Source organism: Odontesthes bonariensis, chromosome 11, assembly GCF_027942865.1.
Source record: "Odontesthes bonariensis isolate fOdoBon6 chromosome 11, fOdoBon6.hap1, whole genome shotgun sequence".
Taxonomy (NCBI): domain Eukaryota; kingdom Metazoa; phylum Chordata; class Actinopteri; order Atheriniformes; family Atherinopsidae; genus Odontesthes; species Odontesthes bonariensis.
The window spans coordinates 15,927,700-15,947,526 of record NC_134516.1 but is presented as its reverse complement, the minus strand read 5'-3'; the positions used below and the strand labels follow the sequence as shown (position 1 = coordinate 15,947,526).

The following is a 19,827-nucleotide window of genomic DNA, read 5'->3' as shown; positions in this document are numbered from 1 at the left end:
AAGGGAGCATTTCTGAGGGTCAATGCTCTTGCTGTATCTCTCTGCTTGCTTTTGAGTTGGCTGCATGTTAAAGAATTCATTACCTGAGCATTTGATGGTTAACTCGTGTCTTTTGATTTTCAGGAGCAAAGTTCTCAAGACAAAGACGTGGTGAGTACATTTCTGATTTTGTTTTCTTCTGGCCTGCGAATACCACAGTGATTTGCTCAATAGTTACAATTTTATATAATCTGCATGTTAAAAATCCAGGAGTTGATTGGGAAATCAATAGAAAAAAATATATATATTATATGTACAATATATATAAATAGTATAGTATATTTTACTGTACTTCACAACAGTTATTTCATAAATAGAGCTACTTCGTCAGATTTACAGACTCACAATTCAATAATGCAAAAAAAAAAGGAATTTAAAGTACATATGAATATTTGTTCAATGTAGTCAGTTATTAAAGTTTTCCAAAGAAATGGAGATCAAAAGCACATCAAATATTGGATTAACAGTTATTAGGCAGACACCAACAAGGTTCTACATTAACACAAAAGTTGCTCTGTTTTTGCTAAGTGATAAGACAGTTCTTTGCCTTTGTGGACATAAAATTTGCAATTCTACAAGGTAAATAGTATGATGATGTTCTTTATTCCGTTGGACTCTAATGCCTCCAAACGGTTGAAAAAAAAAAAACTTAATAGAATTTATTTTCCTCTGTACTTGTATTTATGATATCCAAAGTGCATTGCCCCGATAACAACCTTTACTCGGGTTGGAATCTGAATGCTTTGTTGTTGTTTTTTTTTTCCAATTTGTTGCAATGATGGTACTTATGGAAAACGGAGTGCGCCAATGAAAAAACAGTGAAAAGTTCAACAAGGCTATTGGATTAGACAGATAGTCTGATGGCTCTAATGGCGAAAATGTTTATTTAGATTTTCTTACAATCCTTAACCTACAATAATGCTGCACAGCTGTGTTTAGTTATCTTTAACTAGCCAGCTTGGTTAGCATAGAGTGTGTTGCATTTTTTTTTTTTAACACGATGGTCACACATGTCACTGTGCATCTGGTAACAGGAAACAGCACGCTGACTGAAATCAGTAATGGGAATTAAGTGGATTTAAAGCTTTCAACATGTGAAATGGCTCTGAAGAGCTCACAGGGTAATAGCGTAAGCAGGCATCAGAGGCAGCCACGGAGGAGAGTCTTGATGCGAGTACGTCATCAGCCCTGACGAATTCTTATTTATGCAGCTGATGGCAGAAAGCCAGACCGAGGACAAGACTGAGCACAAAGTATCTGCCACTGGCCACACTGGGAATCCTTTGCTCACAAGTTTTTTTCCCCTTTAGGACTCATACATTACTAAATATTCTGAATGCACAATGACATTTATCCCTGCCTTGTTCCTTTAAAAGCGAGCTTGCTTGTTGGTTTTTGTCCTTTTTTTAAAATATATAGATACAATTCTAATTTTCTAAAGGACTCGGCCAATTACCACAAACAATTATCATTGCAGAATGATTTACGCAGTGTTGGGCCTTTAAAATGAATTTAAACATAATGTTGTACAACTAACTAAGTCGAGTTTATTCATATGGCATTTTTAGTACTGCATTGAAAACAAACAGTTAAAAATCATATATCGTAAAAGCAACAGCCTATAAGTCGAGAGAATGACAGAAAAAAAATTAAGTTAAGGAGGAATTGGAATAAGAGAAAAATGCATGTTATTATCATTGAAACTAATGACAGTAAAAGTCTAATTTAGAAGTTTAGGGCAGCACTTTTAAGCTATATAAGACACTTGCTGAAAATATTTAAAGAAGAATTTTCAAGAGGAGAAGCATGTAGTAGATCTTAGTTCATATAGCAGAGAATTCTGGAGAGTGACAGAAGGCACCGTGAGCTAATTTAGGATCTATTCTCGGCAGAGTTGGGAGACCTACACTCGAAGATCTAGAGGAATCAGTCCAGAGTGTACTCAGTGAGTAGCTGACACTCAGGCTGCAGCATAATGAAAAAGCTGGAGTTGTTTTTTTTTCTTTTCTGGGTTATTTGACACACACTGAGGAAAAGTGGAAAACTGTTCTGTGGTCAGACGAGTCAAAATTCGAAATTCTTTTGGGGAAATCAGGGACACTGTGGACGAAAATCAAAGAGGAGAGGGACCATCTGACCTTTTTGGAATTGGAGTTATAAATCGTGTATCTCCATTGAGCAGCACCTAGCAGCTAGTTAACTTTTTTTTTGCCTCAAAAATCTTGAAATAGTCTATTTTCTTTTGGGTAGTTACCACCGAAACATAGCAAAGCCACGTCCATTGACTTTTTCTTAAGATCCCTGCTATTTGTTGAAATGATTCAATATGTGTCCTTTCATTGATGTTTGTTTAGAATTTCCTGTTTTAAGTGGTTAAAGTGGATGGTTTATCCACTTTAACTAGTTTATTTGAACTAGTATTAAAAGACTGACCTATTCTAATTTTGGCTCTGGAATAGTGTAGTCTTCAGTAGGGATGTCCCGATCAGGTTTATTTTGCCCCCGAGTCCGAGTCATTTGATTTTGAGTATCTGCCGATACCGAGTCCCGATCCGATACTTCTACAGTACATTAAAAAAATGAAGAACGGCGAAGAAACAGATCCAGGAAGTTATTCACCTTATTTTATCATTTAACACTTATAAACAGAGCACTTCTGTGAGGTAGCTTGAACAAAAAAAGTAATCAAGTAATAAACAAATTTTTCACATTGGAGTTTATTGCAACAATGTCTAATATAAAAACGAGCAGCAGCTCAACTTGAAATACCTGGAAGGCATGTAAACAAATAAGCAAATAAAAGTGCCACAGTGTTATAAAGTAAGGCAGTAAAGTGCTTTTCGGAACTGCACTCCTAATTCTTACTCTCATCCTCTGGCTTCACAGAAGGAAATGTACGTTTTTCTTGATAAAAACCAACATCTCTACCTTGTCAGGTTTGAGCCTGTTCCTGTTCTCATCACCTCTTGAAATCCCAAGTTTGCATATCTCACAGTTTGCCATCGCAACGTTTTTGTCATCCACTTTAAAATACCTCCACACCGCAGACATTCGCACCCCGAGCTTCAAGCTGCTGCCATAGACATAATATACGTAGACACCTCATAGACTGACGCTGCCTATTGGAGCTGACGTATCAGCGCGGCCGCCATCTTGGCTTTGTCTCCAATGCCTCCACATTGCATTTATTTCGACTGAGGACGGTGTATATCCCCAACTACAATAATCATAACTCCCCGAATATTTACCGGATTTTCACACAGTTTGCTTTGTTACAAACGACAGAGATTTAGTTATGATACAGGACGCTGTCACACATTAAAATAAGTGCTTTCATGCTGAAAGACTTTTTATTATGCTCTTTAACAAAGACATATGGTAGTCTATGGCATATTGATAAATGTATGAATCAATTTAAATATAAATTTCATATTTTGATAAAGAAACAAGTTTGATTGTTCATTTGAGTTTATTTCTCTCTCTCACACACACACACGACCCTTCTGTAACACATATACATACAAGCTCCCATATTCAAGGATTTTTTTATTTGTATTCCTACAGCAAAAACAACGGACAAAAAAACAACAATGAATAAAATAAAATATCATGAATAAAATAAATAAATAAAGTGTCGAGTAGTAAAAACAGTTATAAATATATTAGAAAAAGATATATACAGTTCTAAAAATGGTGGAATTATAAATATGGTGGGAGTAAACATTGAATAAAATAGAATAGAATAGGAAAATACTTCATTCATTATTCATCTACATGACTTATTACTCATTTATTGACGCAGTATATGTAATATAATATTGCACATATATACTGTACCAGCTCAGTACATTCAGTACAGGCGTAGAAAAATAAGCGTTATAATTCCAGGTCATTCCAGCGTTACCCTACCCTGTTAGGCTTGCAACTGGGGCTGGGGAGCTAAAACCCTTGAAAAATAACTGTTTTGCACAGCTTCTCGTGTACGCTGGCACTCTGTAACTCCAGGCTAGTTCATTTTGCGATGTGGTGCAGCCTTACTTTGAAATACAGACACCACAAATGACACAAGCATTATCTCTAAGCCTGACAATCTCACCCGTCCTGTCAAAATCATCAGGCTTGAAGTGCTCACTATAGAGCTTTGTTACGTGCAACGTTATTACAGCGGGGACTGGTACTCTCTCTCATTGTCTCTAAACTGGAAAAGTGATTCCGGAAATGATGTTGTAAAATTAGCCGACCAATCACAACCCTTGCGGTCTCCGTTGCCTCGACGGATAAATAGAAATTTTGGGCGACGCACGCAAGCTACGGAGAGCGTCTCCGGGAGGGTCAATAATCAAGGTCAATAATCAAATCAATTCATGCATAAACACACGCAACATAGCACCGACAACCACTCTGCACACATACCACGCCCCGCCCCCCCCCCCAACATGAGCGACATCAATATCAACAACAATCAATATTAAAATCTGGCTTGACGCTGAAGTGAGGAAACAGTATCTTGGGGATCTGTCCACACCGGGAGCCAGCCCACCAATGACCACAGAGGCCGCCACCACGGGGAACCGCCCAGATCAGGGCAGGCCGGCATCCACACCACAGCCAGGGCTGCAGTGCAGGATCCCCCAGCCACCCCGAACCAGGGCGATCCCCACAGCAATGACCCCACAGACCGAGTTGGCATAATCCCCCGAAGACAACACTTATATGGCCAAAGCTATCTGTAGCTCTTCATATAGATCTCTTGATTGGTTCCCATCAACTGGAAAAGAACGGACCAAACTCGGGCTTGTGTGGTCCTCCTAATTATAACTCTGCCTTAACAGCAGGCTCTCTGCCGGGCTGTCCAGTGAGAGAAGGGTGACTGGCCATGTTGGAGAAGATTAGCGACAACTTGAAAGAGAAAGTGTCTTCAGATTGCCTTGGCTTGTTCTTTAGAGCATGGTGTTCTTGGATCAGTGTTAAATCTCCATTTGGTTTGGTGATTCAACTGTGCAAAACACACAGGATGGCAGGAAGCCTCCCTACCGCAGCTTGGAGCCTAGACCGGCTGTGCTTCTCTCTCATGTTAATTATAGCAGTGTCAGTGGAGAGGGGGGGGGGAAAGGGGGCACGGAGGTAGGTAGAGGAAAAGGAAACAGAGCTGGTTGGAGAAGGTGAGAGACAGATGGTCAAATGAAGAGGGAAGCTTGTAGAGAATTGGATTGGATCCTGTAATTTGGCTATCTGTGCCTGTGAATATTGCTTCATTGAGTTTCATCTTTGCAGATGGATACTTTGCAAAATATCAGATGAGAGAAATTACAAAGGCATTATTATTGTAACTTGACAGTCGTAGCACAGCAGAAAAATCTGCTTCTTCTTCTAGATCTGTTTCTAGCACACCGTGCCTCGATCGCTGTTTCGCTGACAATGCATTACAGCCAGAAAGCAGCGTCTTTACCTCAGGTAGGCTCTGCAGACACACACACATAAACATACTCACACACATGCACAGGCACTTAACTATACGTATGGTGTGAACAGCAAGACTGCAGCCACTGTGTTGGGTTGAGTTGTGCTGGGACATGGAGCTGTGACTTGAACCCAGGCTGTGTGGCTGTGTGAATCCCTCTTTTAGAATGGTGTTTTTTACTCCCTGCAACCTAAGACTTCGCTTTGGGTAACACAGCCACACAGCTCAGAGACACAGCAGAGCAGAACTGTGCATAGCACAGCATCGGTGATGTCAGAGCGCTAATCTCTCTGGGGGGATTGGCGGATGGATGCTTGTCAGAAACATTTGATGCTACCCTGGATGAAAGCCGTTGGAGACAGAGGGAGAGACAGAGGCAGAGCTGGAGCTGTGCTGCTTTAGTTTGGATGCTGCTTTTGTGAGGCTGTTTTTGGAGTGAGGCTGCTTCCGTATTCCGGCATGGGAAGAGCAGCTGATGAGAGCGGCTGAGGAGGGGAGAAGGTTTGACTGAGACACACAGGCCGGGAAGCCGACTCTATCCTTCTTTGCTTTTTTTTGTTCCTACAAAAATCATAAACAAACTGAACTCAGAGTGGGGCTTAGGCCCTGAGCCTTAGCCTCTTATTTTACAACTGCCACAAGCACAAGGGGAGTTAGCGGACATCCTGCTCTACCTTACAGGAGGAACAAAATGCTCCCAGTGGACCTCAATAAGGGATTTGTGTATCAGGTAGGCTTCTCTGATATTGTGCTTGTAAATGATCAAGCTGTGAGGATTGTCAGCATTTGTTTTTATCCAGCTACAATTCTTATGGTAGATAGTGAGTAGAAGACTTAAATGGTTTTGCTTTCAGAATATCCGTATGTTTCTAGTCAAGTTTCAGGCTTTTGCACTTTTTGCTGAGTCACAGAGGATGAACAGTAGCTTGATAAACATCAACTGGAATGAGATTGCTATTATCCTAAATGCATGGTGTTAGCGCTCATACAGTTAATAGGCTGTGGAGGGTTAGGCTCTTGTGCTGCAGACAGGGCTGTTTTTTCTGCTGTGTGTATTAAAGGTCTAGAGGAGATTGACTGACAGATGGGACTGTCATACTGGAGCAAGAGAAGCTTATACTCACTGTACTGACCCTATTGATCTTTGATGGAGACATGGGTGCACTAAAGCCAGGAATTCTGCATTTGTTTCTCTTTGAGCACTTTGCCATGTCTACAGATTTGTTCTGGCATTTTTAAATGAGCTTATTTACATAGAACACTCAGAATGATTGTCTGCATTCAAGTTCAAAACTCACAACTCTTAACTTGCTGTTATCGGAGACCGTTGTTTGCACGTTAGACCTCCCTGTGTCCGAGAGAAGGGGTGATGTAGAGATGTTCAAAGTGTACTTTGCATATTCTTCCCTGTGATGCTGCCGGTGCTGATCCTGCTGCCATCGCCACGGTAACCATGGCCATCTGTAGCGATGAGAACGATGACAACAAAAGCTGTCAGCCAATCCCAGGGCTTGTACAGACACTGATAATCCATCTCCCCTCTTTGCTAGCTATAAACTATAGAATCTCTTTGGCTCTTAATACATGTAGAAAGTCCACTAAAGCAGATTGGGAGTAAACAGATTGGCGTTAAAAGCCAGTAGTATAAAGCGCCACTTGCATGGCTACTTTTTGGGCTTACTGTGAAGGAGGAATCCTTCATCTGGTATGCTTTTTCAGTTTACACCACCTGTCCTATTTCTAAGTGTATGGTCATGTAAACATTCATCATCCCCACTGTTGTGAAAGCCCCAGGAGATATCCTTGAAGAACGCAGAAATTAGGTCACATATCCTCTTCCCAGTGAGCAATGTTATAAAGTACACAGATTTGTGGATGGGAGCTTGTGAGAACCAAGGGATCTGTGATTTATCCTGGCCAATAAAAATGGAACAAAAGCTCTCATACAAATGTAGCAATGACAATTGAATAACATCCTCTTTGTGGTTCTGTAACTTGTTACTTACTACCTGAAACAACATCATCGGATAGTTGATATGCCCTGCTTGTGTTATTTTTCCTTTTTTGTCCCCCCATTTTATGCCTTGTGGTTTCATTCCCACATGCAGATAACACATTAAACAGAGACATTAAGTTTTGCTTTCACTTTTGTTTCACAGATGGATCATCCTTCTCAATGCACCCATGACTTATTCTCTGAGACTGAAGATTTTAGATCAAAAGAACATTTCATCTTTCACCACTTCACCAGGCTCATGTAGAATGTAAATGGGATTTTCAATAATCAGATAATATATCTTACTTGCCATATCCTCAATAAGATAGGACCGTTTGTCTTTGTGTGGTGTGTGAACCCATTTAGATATATACAGGTCAAGCTCTTGCTGGTGAGACAAAAATATCATTTTTGTTCAACATAAGCAATCATCAAAAGCACACATTTTTATTTCTGTCTCGAGAAGAAGAATTCTTAAAGTGCACTCCATAGTTTGTGTTCCCATACTGTGCGAGACTCATAACAGACAGATTAAAACAGAATGTTGAAGGGCCAACATTTGATCCAACATTTCCCATGCTGAAGCTGGACTTTGTGGAGAAGGAGCTAGTTCTGCAATGTTCGAATGAACCCACAAGTAAGAAATTTTGAAGGGTATGTTAAAATAGTAGCAGTGCATCCTTTTTATGGTAAACTTTTGTCATATTCCGTGTTTTAATGCACATTTTGTCTGAAACTCTACCTTTTAGTTCCTGTCTCTTTAAGCCATTGAAAGGTGACGCGCGTCAAAACGAACACTCCTATTCTTCACTATCATAACCCACCACACCAGCAGCGACTGACCGCGTGCAGTGCTCTATAACAAACTGTCCTATTTTCAAGCATCGCCACTCCTGGAAAAAACAACCCGCTCCATGCAGGTACATCCTGGCAGCTATTCTCCTGCAATGTTGAAGCATTTTTTGAAAATGCTTTTTTCCCCCCCTGCATTTATTGCAGTGTTATTATGTATCAAAGTTGTTTGTAAAATGGATGAGGAGAGATGAATTGATACGGAGAATTCAACTCAAAAGATCATTTCCACATGTGTTTCAATGAACAAGCCAGGCTTTGCTGAGTCACCAACACATTACGACGTTACGGAGTTGGGTTAAGACAATAACAACACTTGCTTAAGTTGAGATATCAAAACTAGTTGGTTACGTTTATAATCATTATGGTTTATGATATATTCTTACTACCACACCCCAGTCATGTTAATGAATGTCATTTTCACACCTCACACGCAGTTTCTCTCACAACTGCTAGAGGTTAAATAATCTTTGAACATAGTTATAGATTGTTAATGCCTACATGAACAAATGACTTATGCTTTGCTTTTCAAAAAGAGGTCTTTTTGGCACCTCAGTTGGTGTGTTCTTTTTCGTAAAGAATAACTACTTTTGGTTAGGACTTCATATCAAAATAAATCACAACACTTGACACCAAATTTAAAGAATCAGCATAACTGACTTCAACAACTTCCTCTTCCTCATGTCAAGAAGCATTTGAGTCAGAGAGTCAGTGCAATATATAACCAAAGCATTTTCATTCAGACCAAAGTTGAAAGCCGTTTGATCTGCCAACTCATTGCAGCTTCAACATAGGCAGCCCAGTTTGGAGATGTGACAGAATAGGACGTAAATAGGTGGTAGGGACGACATGGATTTCATAAAATGCTAAACAGCATGTTTGACCGCCTTTGACCGACCCTTGTTCATGAAAATCTCTATGGCGGTTGTTAAAAGTATCCTAGAAAAATTCCTGCAATTCTACAAATAACATTAATCATTAAAGTAATTCTAATAGCCGATGTTTGTCTCAGGCTGTACGCAGCTACAACAACCATCCTAACATCGGAGCCTATCATCATGTGCCTGGTTCACAGCTGTGTTGGGTTGTCAATACATGAATGAATGCTGTCTGAACTGTCACTTTTAGAGCTGCAATTCACTGGCATTGACCTTTAACTGCACTTTAAGACACAAAGACTGGAAACAGGAGAAAACCACACTGAAGATGAGATGTGGAGCTGGAACTGGAAGATGTAGAGAAAACGCTCCAGTTAGAGCAGTGTTTTTGTTTTTGGAGCACAGTATTCAGGAAAGCAGCCTCTAAGTCCAAGCTGGTCACTTTTAACTGTTGGCTGTGTTTATTCGATTCTACAATGTTTCACAATATAGACTCACAATTATGGGATGCATTTACAAAATAAAGTTGAAGCTGTGGCAGAAGTTTCTATTTTTTTGTGATGCCAGATCAGAAGGACCAATTTTTAATATATACTCCGGAAAATGACTGTGGATAGTTGTTTGGTTCATTGATAGTTGTGCTCGCCCTATGATGGACTGGCAGCCTGTTATGGGTGTATCTGTACAGATTAAAGGTATATAGTTATTGTAACTTATATCAATATGTAAGAATATTCATAATGGGAATGGTGGCTGCTGGGTGATCTGAACGCAGTGGCTTCTTTCTTCTTTGTTTTTGGGTCAGTCACTCGATTCTCAACAATGTCAGAAATTACAGCCATTGGGAAGAGTAGTAGGGATCAGCCATGCAACAGGCAGACTGAAATTAGATGTTCGCAAACAGCGGATAATCTGGTTAAGAAAGACCCTATAATTATTTATAGATCTTGAGTGTTCCTAACTGTGCTTTTAAGTGCAGTTGGTAGTTTGCAGATCAATTATGTCCGGCCAGTATTTTGGCCACATGGTGTTTGCTTATAACTACACAAACAATACACCACCAAGAGGGAGACCTAAGCATGGCCTCACCTGATTGGTCTTCAGATGGGAATACTGGTGGTAATCCTGTCAGGGATTTAAATACTTCGGCCAGAGATTTTCAGAGGTCATTTAGATCTATTGTTTCAGATTAATCATTTTTCGGGCCAAGAGGTTCTCAACAAAAATATTACAATGGTCTTTATTCAGGTTTTGAAACTTTACATGCCATATATATCCATCCATCCATCCATCCATCCATCCATCCATTCATTTTTTTTTTTTTTTTTGCTGCTGCTTATTTGTAACTGAGTGGTGGGGGCAACAGAGATCTAAGCAGAGATCCCAAGACCTCCCTCTTTCTGGCCACTTCCTCCAGCTCTTATGGTGGGACACATAGGTACAATTTCCAGGATATTTCGAGAACACCTCTCCCTGGAGGAGTCCATAACGCATCCGGACCAGATGCCTGAATCAGCTTAACTGACTCGTTTCATTGTCAAGGAGTAGTGACTCTACTCTGAGCTCCTACCAGATGAGTCACTCTGTCCCTAAGGGTGAGTCCAGCTACCCTTCAGAGGAAGTTAATTTTGGTTGTCAATGCCTTATGTAATAGCATAACTTGGTTAGTTTTCATAAATCCAGCTGTACTACCAAACTGCTGTTTTATGGGTTGTTTCTGCACATATCAACAAGACAAAACAGGAGGTAGAGTTGTTCTTGTCCACTTTCAAAGGTCATCACATTAAAATGAAGGCAAATTAAAAGACCTTAAAATGCATCTTCTTAGACTCATCCTTATTACTAGTGATATATACATGAAGTACTGAATACAAATACCCTGTTGTGTGATAAAGTTCCAATTCTGGTTAGTATAGTTTGGTTTTATCTATTAGCAGCCAGATTATTGCTTAATATCTATCTGCAACTAATTTACAGATTCATGATATGTTTTAAAGAGCCTTAAAATCAGAGTACAGCAGAAAGAAATATGCTATTTAAGTTTGTCAAAGAAAAATGAACCACCCATCAAAAAAAAATAATTATAACAATCACCAAGCATTGGAAGTTCAAATCATACGAAAAAGAGCATTTCTGCCCTGAGATGCTGTGTCTGCTGAAGACCTGGATTAACAGGTTTAAGATCAGTTCAAATTAACTGCTCTACTGTGCAAATGTGGGTTTTAACTGAATCCAACTCCTTAGATGTGATTCTCAGCTTTGTATTACTGTATCTCTGCACAAAATCAATCCATCAAACATCCGCCGAGGAGAGTTAGCAAAGTTTTGAGGACAAGCTTGAAATGCAACACCACAATTACCTGTGTGTGTCTTTGTGCACAGTGACAAATATGCTTGTCAAAATGGCTGGCGAGAGATCAGTACCATTTTGAAAAAATGGAGCGACACTAGTGCCTATGGCATGTTTTTTTTCTCGATCTGAGTCATCTGATGTGCCCCCAAGTGGAATCCTCCAGTGACAAGCGCAGTGCACTGCAAGAATGTGAACAATTACAGTTTACGTGAGCATGAGATTAGAAAACAAGTATATTTCTGTCCTTTTTGGTATACCTTTCAATTTCTCATTTCTCATTTCATATTTATGAGATATGCTGCATATTTCCACCCACTTATGTTGATGGAATGAACGTCATTATAAAAAATTAATTTCAACCAGCTGCAAAGTTCTTTTTTGGAATAGGGCGGAGGGGTGGATAGCACCAACATACCAACAGTGGGACTCCAGTTCCACACCATTCAGTGCTTTTTTTTAGCACTCTTGTTTTGATTCATTTTCTTTCTTTTTTCAGTTCACAAGGACTTTGTCAGTGTTACACAACATGGATTCCTGGTTAGGTTTGGATGTTAAAAGAACTGGGCTAAGGAAAGGAATAAAATAATTGTAATTGTAACCAGGTAATGTTGAGGTGACACTTGAACAATGAAATTAACACTGAACCTGTGTTTAGACCTTGGAGTTGAATTGACAGAATTTGATACATTGAGTCAAAATCAGACGAAGCTCAAGGTCAAACTTTTCATCTCAGATGATTGTGCTCAATTACCATCAGTGCACAAATGATTCACTGTGTACACTTACACAAACACACTAACAACTCACAATGAACGCTTTGTGACATTAGAGCATCCTCTGGTCCTTGTTTCATTCTCTGGCTTCAATCCTTTTGCTCCTCGACTCCCGTGTGTTGCTCATTCATCCATACTGCTCCTCCCCATCACAGCACTGCCTGCAGTGAGCTGCATGCATCGCAGAGTCCATGCATGATGTGTGCCTCTGCATGTGCCGTACAAGAGCAGCCTGCTTTGTATGAATCAGTGCATGTGCTTTGCTGCTTGTCTGGGATTAAACCATTTACTCAGAAATAAATAAACCTCCCGTGAAGGTATGATGTAAAAAAAAAAATTCAAGGTGAACAAATGTAGACAGTATCCATCCATGTTACACGTGAGCGTGTCTGTTCATCATACTCTGCCCCCTCCCCTCCCATCCCAGCTCCCCTGGAGTCTTGATCACGTGCTCTCTGCTCCTGTTCCCTCTGAAATCCCCATCACCAGCCAGTGGACCAGCCGAGTAACGGCTGATTTAATTCTATCCACTATGCAGGGCCCTCCATCACTGATCCCATGGTCAGAGACAAGGTTTTATCCTGCCGTAAATGCTGGCAGATTAATCTTAACCCACATTGGTGAGCTGTGATGTGGCTCCCTGGGCTGGTCGGGGGTCAGCAACATGAGGCAGAGAAACCAGCATCTATAAATAGAAGCAGCGACCTGCAGGCACGGGATTCTGGCTCATCTGTTATACCCAGCAGGATGAAGCTTTGTCTGGGACGGCGGATCAGAAATAGATACTGTAGCTATCTGAGCTTGAGTTGTCATAGGTATAATTATGGATGTATGAACTCTGTTATCGATGCTATGATAAAAAGAAAAATAAAGATGAAGAAGAAGATCCAGGGATGAAGAAAAATGATTAATTGTGAATAGGGGAGTAGAAAATGGGAAATACAATTTTTTTTCCCGTTTTTTGCAGATTAGAAGCAGATGGCTAACTTGACATTTTATGGTTATCTTTATTTACAAAGTGCTTTGAAATAACTTTTGCTGCGAATTGGTGCTGTATAAATAGACTAAATGAAACAGAACTGAATTGAAATTTAATTGAAAATCAAAGCAGTAGAATTCAGTCACACACTGTACTCAGACCACACGTTCACATCACATTAAAACACTACCTACAGTGCAGTCTGCATTCTGTGCTAGGACCTTCAGATTATCTTTTACACCTGAAGCTTTAATCAAATAATCTTCTACCCTGATATTTCAGGAAAGACAGCTTCCAGTTTTACTTTAAATTCTGATGCGTGCTTTTAAATCTGTTCCTAGGTTTTTGAGGATGGGAACTCGCGTCATCTAGAGAGTTAATCTAATTAATCGAGAGATAATATGTTCCTGAATAAACATAGCACCACGTTTATGAATTGTGCCAAGGTTGCAAAATCTTTGGGGTGCGTGGAGGACTTACAAAGCTTCAGAGCAAAATAAAATCAGGATTTGCTACCAGATCCCTTTTTTTGAAATTCTAACTTCAAATTGTTTAAGGTTAGGGAAAGATTGTGGTTTTAAATAATCAAAATTAATACAATATTTTGAAGTTACTGTTGACATTTTCAGAATTAAAGCTGTCCATAACCTTAAGCTAATGCATACCAGTGGACAAGCTGATATTTCACCAAATCTCAACATTGCTATACATGTAGTTTCAAACTTAAGTTGCTCAAATGATAGTGACAGGAAAGGCTTAGTGGTTCAGGTGTAGTAGTATATCAGTGCATTTTTTTTGCAACAGAGCCGCCTTATCCTTGTACCTTATCATTTTTCATGGCCAAGGTGAAGGCAGTAAACTGGTATGAGTTTTTAATAATACTGCACAGCCAGTTCCCTGTGGACTTTCTGTGCTATTTCCTTTTTTCACTAGAAATGTCTTCATGTATTAAAATTACAATGGAATTGATTTTCTATTCAGCTCCTTTGACCATCCTAGAATGAGTTATTATCCCTCTTTTTGGAGTGCTTGTGAATTTTTTGATTTCTTTCGAAGTTGATTGAGTGCAGCGGTCAGTGTAATAATGTGAAGGGTTGGATCAGAGTGAGCTGGAATGCAGAGGCAAGGAAAATGTCAAAATTAACACGTTAAAAATGTCAGTCTTTCAGATTACAATGAACCATCTGCCAAGGGAAATCTAGGGAATTCTGTCTACAGGGACTTGATGATGAATCCTCTTCTTTCCCTGTGCAAGCATGTTCTTAGTGAGCAATTGCAATAGCTCTGTTGACGTTGCAATATACAGTAAGCCTACTATATGAGCTCTCAGCATCTGTCCACTCACTCTTTTGAAGCTACGCCTTGTTTCTCACATGTTTGTCCATGTGTGGGTGTGTGCTTTTCTTATAGTGTAATACAACTAGTGCTTTGGATTAATCAAGTGGGATCACACTGATGTCCATCATCTACCACATTTAGCTTTTTGCAGGGTACCACATCTGTGTGATTTCTTATTTTATTGTCTTATCTTCTGAATAGTGTGGCCTTCCATTTTTTGCAAACACTCAAGAAAAAAAATTGAGGTAAAGAAAGAAGTTTATAAAAAGTTTATAGACTGTACTAGTCACACAGTTCAGGACGATTCTACAATCAGCAGATTAACTTTCAGGTGAGGGTGTCAGGGTTGGGTATAATCTATATCTATCTATACACCTAGAAACTACCAACCAGGCCAGAAATCTGGGTGTAGTGATGGACTCAGACCTAAACTTGGAAAAACACATTAAGGCAATAACAAAGTCAGCCTACTATCACCTTAAGAATATATCAAGGTTAAAGGATCTGATATCTTAGCAGGACCTGGAAAAACATGCATTCATCTTCAGTCAGCTTGATTACTGTAACAGCATCTTTACAGGTCTACCTAAAAAGTCAGTTAGACAACTGCAGCTCATTCTGAACTCTGCTGCTCGAGTCCTCACTAAGACCAAAAAAGTGGACCACATCAGTCCAGCTCTGAGGTCTTTACACCGGCTGCCTGTCCATCAGAGGATAGACTTTAAAGTTCTGATGCTGGTCTATAAAGCTCTGAATGGTCTAGGACCAAAATACATCAGTCACCTCCTGACCCAGTATGAACCTTCCAGACCCCTCAGGTCATCTGGATCCGGTCTTCTATTAGTTCCCAGAGTCAGAACCAGACATGGAGAAGCTGCATTCAGCTTCTATGCTCCACATGTCCGGAACAAACTCCCAGAAAGCCTCAGATCAGCTGAAACACTCAGTGTATTTAAGTCCAGGTTGAAGACACACCTATTTTCAGCTGCGTTTGAATAAAGCTCCAAATCTGAAGCTTGAGTTTCAAAACTTAATCACATTTTAACTACTGATTTTATCTATTGTTCTTCTTTCTTTCTTTTATTGGTTTAAAATTTAAATCATCCTTTTTATTTCTACTGTTTTAATGTATCTGTAAAGCATTTTGAATCGCCTTGTTGTTGAATTGTGCTATACAAATAAACTTGCCTTGCCTATAAAAGTAGTATCCACTAAAGCCTTAGGTTTTCCAAATAAGGATGGATTGTGACTCACCACTTTGTGCCAAGCTGGGTCACAAAATCATAAATGAGTTCCAAAACATTTCCCAGTATGGGTTTGCAAGGAACTTTGGCCTTTCAACATCCAAAATCTTGGTGAAATATCAGTTTGTTAAAGGATAAGACCGGTTTTTTGACATTGGGCCCTTGATTTCACATTATAACATGTTGTTCTACTCACCCCTGCTTGTTGTTGGTCATTTGGAGCTGTTCCGAAGATATTCGCGAGGCGTCTGGCTGCTCTCTTGAGATATTCGGCCATGAAACGGTTTCCTATGGGCAAGCTTATACAGGCACAAACTATGCTGTTTATAATTTATTAATTACTCTACATTAGCACTGATAACGTGGAGGTGCGTCGCTTACTTAAAAAAATCCGGGTTACTAATTTTGAATTTTGGCCGAATGAATAAACAGGCAGCAGGTCTGTGGGCTGTCTGTGGCAGTAGCACGATGACGTCAATAACACCCACTTTAGACGAAAAAATCAAAATTACAATAACCCGGATTTTTTTAAGTAAGCGACGCACCTCCACGTTATCAGTGCTAGTGTAGAGTAATTAATAAATTATAAACAGCATAGTTTGTGCCTGTATGAGCTTGCCCATAGGAAACCGTTTCATGGCCGAATATCTCAAGAGAGCAGCCAGACGCCTCGCGAATATCTTCGGAACAGCTCCAAATGTTCAACAACAAGCAGGGGTGAGTAGAACATCATGTTATAATGTGAAATCAAGGGCCCAATGTCAAAAAAACGGTCTTATCCTTTAAGCCAAAGAACAGAAACCCCTAATTCAGTATGTAGTTGATATCAACACATGGGCTTTGTATACTTATAAAAACCAATTACTCGACAGAGTCCAAGAAATGTAACTTGAAACTGTTTTGCACAAGAAGGAAGCCACATATCAACTCTGCACAGACACGCATCTGGGTACTTTGGGCACAAGCTTAGAAGCGGCTCATCTAAGAAGGAAAGGAAGACTCAAAACAGCATGGCGTCATTGACACATAGCGTGTGTGTGTTTGATTGCCTGCCAGTAGTCTAGATTTGTCCCGTGTTGAAAATGTTTGCTGCATTATGAGGAGGAGAGTTAGGCAGCAATAATAGGCTATTAAACAGCTGAAATCTTGTTTTGAGCAGCACACAGATTCCTTTAAATCTTAAACAATTAGCATTCCCAGTTACCATACTAGTAGTAACTAAAAGGAAGGGTAATGTAATACAATGTTAAACATGCCTCCCACTGAACTATTTTTTTAAATGTGTTTGCACCAAATTGTAAATATGCTTATAGTTTCTAAATATAGTTAACCTGGTCAGCGAAGACACTGAAAATCATTTGTCTGAACATGTCTGTTAAACAATTTTCTTGAAGCATTTTGGAAGTTTTCTGGCTGTGGTGTTTTGACTTTATCATGCTCCTGTGGGGTAGTTTGTTTTTTATGTTTTCAGACAGAAATGCACTAGTAAAGATTCAAATTTATGATTGATGTAGATTTATACAATATCAAAAAAACAATTTAGTGTGTAACAAAGCTGTGGAGTAATGACTCCACATAATGTCTCCATAATGTTATTTAGTCCAAACTTTTGCTTTATATTATAACACACCGACTGTCTGCATGTGCATATGTGTGCATTTGAGTCCTCAATTGAAGTCCAGAGCAGGTGTACTTCCTACACAGACTGAATCTTGCTCTGCTGCTAAATTGCCTGCCACAAAGAAAGGTCTTTGGCAACGTGATTAAGCAATGAGAGAGCCCCTCAAGTTCCTTAAGGGCCATGATGTTAAATTTCACCTTGTGTTTTGGTTTTGTTTGTTTTAGTTTGAAATAATACTCCTCTAGTCCAACAACCAGTTGTTTCCTAAGTTTACACATTGCACCTTTAAATGATTGATGATGCAAACGATGCCTCCTTGAGACAACACCCCAAGGAGGTAATATACAAATCAGTCTTTTGGAAGTAATACTCATTACACCCTGTAAATTATTTAAGAATATAACTGTTACTGCAACCTCTTAACCTCAACCAAATAACTGAAATAAATGACTGCTGGTGTTAATGAACACTATGATCTAAACGACAGGTTAGACTGCTCCACAGTCAGATGATCTGCAGTAATCTTACACAGGATGTCTTGAGAAAAAATCAGAAAAGACACACACAAATGCAACTGGAAAGCAGAAACAGAATAAGAGGTATAGGAGGGAAAGAAATAAGAGAGTAATTTTTTTGCATCAATGTTAAGGTCCCAGAGATGTTGGTGTACAGCTTTCTGGGCAAAAATTGTTGTAAGCGTTCTCTCTTTTATCAAGGTCAAAATTGTCTCTATCACCACGTAATCGCTTACATAATTGCACATAATCTGCCTCAGGTTACTTCTAAACCCTTACAACCCTGTTACGATATGTGTTTTTTCTTTCTTTTTTTGAGCTGATACATGTTGATTGGAGAGTTGAGCCTCCACTCAAACAACTGAAATGGTTCCAGGGTATCTGTTTAAAGGTACTGAGCTCAACATGAATAACGAGACAGTATTTTCACTGAATATTAAAAGCACAGAAAGCATTAAAGGACTGGGGCCTCCTCTCTTTTTCAAGGTCAGAGCTATGTATGGCATGGAATAACCAGAAAAGGACTATGCTGCATCTGTTAGCACCAGCCCTTGTTTCTACCACTCTACACACTGAGCATGTGCAGTTGCTCCAGTTCCAGAGTAAGTCGACTGCCATAGGTGTGGGTGTTGGAGCTTTTACATGATTTAAGGCTTACGCACAATGAAACATTCTTGTTAAAATCATGACTCAAAACTGGTGTAATCTGGCACTCAGTAGATGAGCGTAGCTTTTTCGTATTGCTATTGGCTGTCTTCTGTTGCCATGGTGACTGTCCCTGGAAGTTAGCCTTATGATGCTGAGTCTCTCTGTGCATGCATTTATTTCAGGACACATCCTCTCACTTGGCTGATTGGTGGGGGGTAATGGGGAAGAGTGGCGCGGCACACGTGTTAAAGTGTGCATGTTGGGGGATGCATCTTATATAACAACTTGTAGTATTACAGGGACCTGCGAATTTTGCTTCAGTGGGCACAGAAATACCTCTCAGTTGTGAAATATGATTAAAACAGTTTTCTACTGTCTCTTCTTTATCACTACATGCTTGAACATGTATGAAAACAATGCCTAAGTGGGTGTTACATGCAAAGTGTGGTACTTGTATTTCACATGCTGAGTAAAAACTTTTTCTCTGTGTCTCCTGCAGAGAACCGACGAGGAGGCGGTGGTGGATCGCGGGGGCACACGCTCCATGCTCAACACTAACTTTGAGAAAGAAGAACTAGAAGGTAACACTTAAGTGATACTCAACATTCATTAGATTCAGCGCTATCCCAAATGTCTTTATGTCTAATCTCTAAAAGTGACTCCAACTAGGGTTAATCCTCAAAGCAATTTTTCATCTTCACTTTCATCTCTTCTAAAAGGGCAACAGGCTCCAGCCATCATACATGTAAAATCAGTTTTTTACCAAAGACACCCATCAAAATACAAACGACTTATTTAAAACAAAGCAATAGCATATAGTGCTTTGCTGTAACTCTCTTTCCAGGCAAAGTGAGATTCTAATATATTTAGCTCTTTTGTAAAGAGCGCCCATGATCATTTGACTCTAGCTGAGCAGATACATGCTAAAAGGATTTTGTAAGATTTCGGTCTCACTAAATATTTAAAAGAAACAAAAAAAACCCAGTTGGAATAAAGAACAAAGATCATACAGGGAATTTCAGCAAGTGGTCATTGTAATATACACTCCTGCTTAAAGTTAATTTTGAGCGATGTAGGATGAAGGAATCAAACCCGAAGTGGGTACTGTTGAAACCAGTCACAATACACAG

The 19,827-nt window shown here is 39.6% G+C and overlaps 1 protein-coding gene across 6 annotated transcripts in view; it reads left to right on the top strand.

Moving 5' to 3' along the window:
- Positions 1–19,827, top strand: part of LOC142391700 (sodium-driven chloride bicarbonate exchanger-like) — a 52,854-nt gene that overhangs the window by 1,725 nt on the left and 31,302 nt on the right. For 5 of the 6 annotated variants that reach the window (XM_075477689.1, XM_075477688.1, XM_075477691.1 and 2 more), the window contains exons 2-3: positions 124–150; positions 19,197–19,278. In XM_075477689.1, the coding sequence (XP_075333804.1) occupies positions 124–150; positions 19,197–19,278 (109 nt within the window). Of the gene's footprint in view, positions 1–123; positions 151–5,953; positions 6,231–19,196; positions 19,279–19,827 lie in introns of those variants that run through there. The other variant, XM_075477690.1, reaches the window with a different exon arrangement.